The sequence below is a fragment of the Antedon mediterranea genome, chromosome 2 (genome assembly GCF_964355755.1).
Source record: "Antedon mediterranea chromosome 2, ecAntMedi1.1, whole genome shotgun sequence".
NCBI lineage: Eukaryota > Metazoa > Echinodermata > Crinoidea > Comatulida > Antedonidae > Antedon > Antedon mediterranea.
Genome location: NC_092671.1, coordinates 78,467 through 84,466, shown reverse-complemented (window position 1 = coordinate 84,466; position 6,000 = coordinate 78,467). Strand labels below are relative to the sequence as shown.

The following is a 6,000-nucleotide window of genomic DNA, read 5'->3' as shown; positions in this document are numbered from 1 at the left end:
GACTGTTGATATATCAAAACAGTACATTATTTTGTTTTAGAAGAACGTTATGCGCAATATTACAGAAAACATTTGAATATAATATAACAATTAAATTAATAACTGCATAGTATTAATTAGAATGTGCCTAATGACGTATTGTATAGTGGTTTCAAGACAGCACATGTAGAGTGACACAACCTCTACTACTGCACTTGTAGTAGTGAACAGTAGATTCAAATAATGCGGACATTAAGGCAACCCTAATTAAATGGTCATATAAACATGTAATTTATTTAATTGAAATTGTATTTATACAGTATAACTATAAGTGAACAGAACACACTTTTTATATTTATGAGATTTTTGCAATAAAGTAATTACAGTAGATTTATTAATCAGAGAGAATCAATACTGTACCCATATGTAGCATGGCAAGAGAAAACAAAAGAAAATGTATATAATATGCTTTTTAAATGTACATAAATTAATAAATAATGAATTTTTTTTTCTCAATCTCCCACTGTTTGTAAATTGTCATCCTTAACACTAAGTGCACTTTTGGTATCTGAAAGAATATTGTCCATTATTTCATCATCCGTTTTTATTTCAGGTTTTGGCTCATCTAGCATGTTGATTTCTTTAGCAATAGTTGTTTCATTTGTTGCACCTTCGTTCAAACATTTTTCCAATATATTTTCACTCTGTTCATCATTACCAATCTCTTCAACTTCTTCCTCTTGCGAGCCTAAAACTCTCTCCTCAGCCGCTTGAATAGAAAATGCTGAAAGAGAGAAGTATGTTTCAAATTTCTTATGCAATGATTGTAGGGAAAAGCTAAATTGCTTGCAATGGGCAGAAAGGCTCACTAACTGTGTAGTTGAATTTTATACATACATACTTATACATATGTGTGCCAATTATTGTGGCTGTCACTGCACACAGATGATATGAATTAACAGAAGTAGAACCAATGGATTATACAGCTAATACTAAACTAAAACCAGTGTGCAAGTAACTTTGGCTTTTGCTTTCTATTGGACAATTCAAAAGTAAAATATAGTATTACAACAGTACAGTGAAAGGTAGGAAATTAATAGCCTTGATTATAATGAGCTGAGCTGACGTGTTGATTTTAGATTCCCGCGCGTTGACTTTTAACGCCCCGAAGACTTGAATGAGGTTCACGACAAAATCTCCTGCGAATGGACTTTCCCAAGTTGGGACCTCTGAGGTAGGGTCTTGCTCTAATAATGGTTAAACCAGTATCATAAGTTATTATTACCAACTTTTAAACTCATAATTGTTGTGTACCTGGTGAATTTAGTAGGCTAACCTCAGGAAGTTTAGGAGCATTTTTACGTTGTTTTCTTGCTTCATTTAGAAAATTACAATATGCACACCTAAAGGCTACAGAGAATAAAATATACACAATTAGAATATAGAACTAATGCTTCTTATAATTTTGTGTATCACAAGAAGGTACATTACTTAGCCTTCGGTATTCAAATTCAAGATGCAAGCAGTGTATTAATTTAATAAAAGTTTACTTTTAAACAGCTGGTGTATTCATTGAAAGACCGAACTTACTGTAGCTCTGCCTCTTTGAATTCTAGCTAACAGTAAACCTTTCAAATCTCCCAATTCAACATAATATGTAGCATTTACATGATTCCAATTATACAATAAAGTCATTGTTTATGTGCATACAACAGTTGTAACAGCAGCTGCCCTATCTATGTAAGGTACAAAAATAAATATGCAAAAAGTGTTCTACTTACAGAGATATTCGAACTCTTCTTTCAGAGCCATTCCATTGTGTGAATGACATTGCTTACAGATAAGTGCGTACCTATTTTCAGGTCCATCTCCAACTAAAAAATCCATTAGTTTATCAACTTTACCTCGTTGTTGTGGTAAGATAGGTCTGGGTGTAATTGGCCTTCCTAAAGTTAAATATGAATAATAATACAATAAACTATTCCAAATCTATAAGCTAACAAGATAATAAAACATATGGATAGAGGTGATGCATTGCACCACCTTTAAACAGGAAGCAACAGAACAAAAAGAAAATAAACAAATGATATGGAAGATGATATTATGAATTAATATGAAATATAAATTATGAATTGTTAGATTTTATTTGCATTACAGCAGCAAACATTTTATAACTTTAAATCAACTTAATTTGTTATTCATTAACCAGGCTAAGTGATCAATGTAAATAACAAATGTTTGGTTATAAACTAAAAAAGATGTAAATAGTAGGGGCAATTAATTGCTATGTTACTGTAACAAATTCACTTAAACATTTACATCGATGTTGGTTGTAATTCTTGATACAATTTGCTATATCTCTACCACTAGTATCTGTAATATACAAAAACTTACTTGGTACAAACTGTTGTGGTGTAGTAGGCCCAATTGCTGCCATTGGTTTTTGAGGCATACTTGACTGTTGAGGTCTGGCCATTGGTCTTCCCATTACTAGTGGTGCTTTAGTCCTCTGCCTCAATGCTGTTGCTAAAAAAACCCACATAATTGACTGTACAAAATATTAATTATATACATTTACATCCATTAGAAGCTGATATCATAGGACTCACTACTACAGTACATAATTATAGTGTTGTAGTACCATACATGGTTTCCACTAATCATTTCTTAGTTTAGATATATGGAGTTGTATGCTGGAAAAACCATCTTACAGTGACATCTTTAATAGCTTCTTAAACCTGTATAGAACTAACCTGGTTGAGAAGGGCCAACAGGAACAACAGTTGGAGGTGGTGGCCTTGAGGATGGGTCAAACCTCTCAAGTATTTCTTTTGCCTTTTTGTAACTCTCTGTTTCCTTTACATCTTCTAACTAAAACAATTAAATGTGTTGTTACATACCCCAGGATATAATGTTTTCATTAAATCTAATAATACAAATACTTATTTAATATAAACTTTTGCCATAATGTAAAAAAAAATATAAATATCATAACCTGCAAGTGCTCTCTGATAAAGGGTTAGTGATACCCAAAAGCTTTGCAAAATCTATCTGGTTGTTATGTTTTACTTTATCATTTTGATCTAGCTTTTTGCTTATTTTATTCTTTATTTCATTCAAGACCTACAGTGAATCTTCGACACTAACAAGCTAGTTTTATTTGTACAGTATCTACAATTACTTACAATTTTTTTCTTTTTTTCTCGAAGGTCTTCAAGAGCAATATCTGTAAATAATGACTCCATTCATGTATAAATTCATATCACTTGATTTTTATTTGTAATGATTTCATTTACATAGCTTTTAAATAATAGATGAATTGTTTATAAAATACATACCATTTTTAATTTTTCTTTTAACAAAATACCATTGAAGTAGTTTTCGAATTCCCCATATCCTAAAATATTTAGTCACAAGACACATAATTTATATGGTGGTTTAGGTTCAAACATTCAACTTTTTTTATATTTAAACGAATTAATTAGACTTGGTCGACCTAGTAAATTAATATGGAATGACCGGAACTTTGGTATGGTTATTATATAATATGATATCGTATTGTACTTACACAAATGGAAAAACTAGAAGTGGAATAACTCGAATAATAGTGTCTGTGTATGTTTGTGGCCAAAAGGAAAGATAGAAAACAAGAGCTCCAACAATGTACACAATTATTGAGTAGATGATCAATGATCCCAGATACTGTTTTTCAAGCTGCTGATCTTGTCGTTTGTATTTTAAAAGTCTGCTGATGTCATTTTCAATATCTTCAAGGATTTCCACAGTTGTTTTCTTCTTCTGTAAATTAAAAAAAAAACAAAAAAACTAAATTATAACAGTACCTACTTACCGTAATAGAGGCCTACATAATACACATAGCCTACGTTTAATTTTTTTTAAAGATTTGCATTGCAACGCCATCATGATGATGATGATGGATTAATTTGTTTTGTTTTAATACATTTTTGTTTAAATAAATAGCCTAATTATAGCTGACTTGACTGACCTCGCTAGGCTAGCCTAGTAGAGTAGTGGGCTGGCTAGCCTAGTAGTGGTGGGCTAGCTAGGCTTCTAGTTATAGGCCTTGGCCTGGCCTAGGTTAGTAGCCTAGTGGTCACTGAATGCCGTACTACAGTTCTAGTAGTAGGCGCGGCCTTAGTATCTACACTACTCAGAGTGAGAGTCGCCTAACTAAGGCTTAGGGTGTCAGATTAAATCGGTCGCGTCTGAAATCGGTCGCGATAAAATCAACTTCCGGCGTATGGCACGCCGCTAGAGCTTTACGTTTGATGATATCGGTCGCGTTTGAAATCAGTCGCGCTATTTTGCATGGGACGCACTAGGCCCAGATGCATTTTTAATGAAAACGCTAATTATGTTTTTAGTTAATTTTGAATATAGAATTCCAATACTATTTATCTCATTATTTATAAATAATTTGTGTTTTCATTTTATCTTGCAGGTGTCAATGAATAATTATAATGTGTTCGTTTAGAAAATCGTTTTAAAAAGTTTTATTGGATATTGTTTAAGTTTTTGAAAAGATTAGCATGATGAAGATGATGTATGACGATGATTTTTACGTTCGATATCCGCCACTCTTACGTGAGCATGGTTTTAGGATAATACTAATAAAATAATATGCCGTTATAAATCAATCTACCAGACCTATACAGTAGGACTATGATGTACAATAATAGGCCTAGATGTGAGAATAATAATGGATGGATATAAATAAAGGTGGACACGATTCTCAAAGAGGTAATCTTGCACTGATATTTAAACATTTAGATTTACGAATGGCGTATGGATGTGAGATACTGAGTGGTACTTAATTATTTACATTAAATGATTATTATAAATGAAGAAATAAAAGATATTCAAATTAAAAACTATAGTATCGCCGATGTATATACGTAAATTATATACATCGTTTCACCATGGAACTAGGTTTCACAAAAACACGTGCAAGAGGCCTATATAGACTAGAAACTATTTTAGGCCTAAACATTAGAAATAAAAATATACACGTGATTTGCCTCAACAATAATCATTATATACTGTACTTAATCATTATTATCCTACATAACTTACGGACTTAAATAAAATAGAAATTAAAGTAAGGTGATCCAATAGTAAGTTGTTAACGACATGGATATGATATATCTGCACTGCCACAGTATGCATAAGTATACAAATTAATACGCTGGCTTTACAGGCTACACATTGTAACAATTATTGTTTTTAAATAATTTTTTGTTCTCTTTTACGTAATTATTTGCCTAATAAAAGACACAGACGTATATTCTCTATATAATATATTAATTACAGTACATAAATTAATAAAATAGAGGTAAATTATTATATGCCTAATAAAATATTTAAACGTGTTTAGGAATGGGCATTTTGAAAAGACACAGTCCTTCTCCAAAACCTGTGAAATAAAAAAAAAAATATTAATAAATATTTATTAACCAAAATAAAAAATATCCACATAAATAATCTAGTTTCTACATAAAAAATTTCAATTAAATCTAGGCCTAGACTATATAAACGAAGGAAATGTATATCCCCCGCTAGCATGTATCTCGCTCCATACAAAATAGCGCGACCGATTTTAAACGCGACCGATATCATCAAACGTATAGCTCTAGCGGCGCGCCATACAAAATACCGGAAGTTGATTTTATCGCGACCGATTTAAAACGCGACCGATTTCATCGTAAACCAGGCTTATTAGTGCCTAGGCTTTCCTTGTTTGCTAGACTGAGTAGGAAGACTGGGCTAGGCCTAGGCCTAGGCATTTATAATTAAAATGCATGAAAAGATTGCAATACATACCCTGAACCGTGTTAGTAAGCTACCCATGCTACTGACTTTCATAAAACCTTCTCTGAATAAACAAATAATTTCACTCTTCCATACCGTAAAAAAACAGGAAAAACATGCGACGGACGAACGACGAGACGTAATACGTACGCGTACTAGGCCTATATATAATTATTAAGATTGTAGCGGCGC

The 6,000-nt window shown here is 32.2% G+C and overlaps 1 protein-coding gene across 1 annotated transcript; it reads right to left on the bottom strand.

Annotated features, from left to right (window-relative positions):
* LOC140039477 (endoplasmic reticulum junction formation protein lunapark-like) lies at positions 1-5,985 on the bottom strand. The gene is made up of 9 exons (XM_072085081.1): positions 5,821-5,985; positions 3,548-3,777; positions 3,318-3,376; positions 3,165-3,205; positions 2,733-2,850; positions 2,374-2,505; positions 1,761-1,925; positions 1,294-1,389; positions 1-763 (listed from the first exon to the last, which is right to left on the bottom strand). The coding sequence occupies exons 1-9, from the start codon at positions 5,860-5,862 to the stop codon at positions 492-494; spliced, it is 1,155 nt and encodes a 384-aa protein (XP_071941182.1). The 5' UTR covers positions 5,863-5,985; the 3' UTR covers positions 1-491.
* Positions 5,986-6,000: the final 15 nt, after the last annotated feature.

Bases quoted from the DNA above. Each gene is read 5' to 3' on its own strand.
- LOC140039477 (XM_072085081.1), bottom strand. From the start codon at position 5,862: ATGAAAGTCAGTAGCATGGGTAGCTTACTAACACGGTTCAGG. The intron at 3,377-3,547 runs GTAAGTACAATA...TAAATATTTTAG, and splicing joins CTTCTAGTTTTTCCATTTGT to GATATGGGGAATTCGAAAAC. The intron at 2,851-3,164 runs GTAAGTAATTGT...TAATTGTTTTAG, and splicing joins GAGAAAAAAAGAAAAAAATT to TTAGAAGATGTAAAGGAAAC.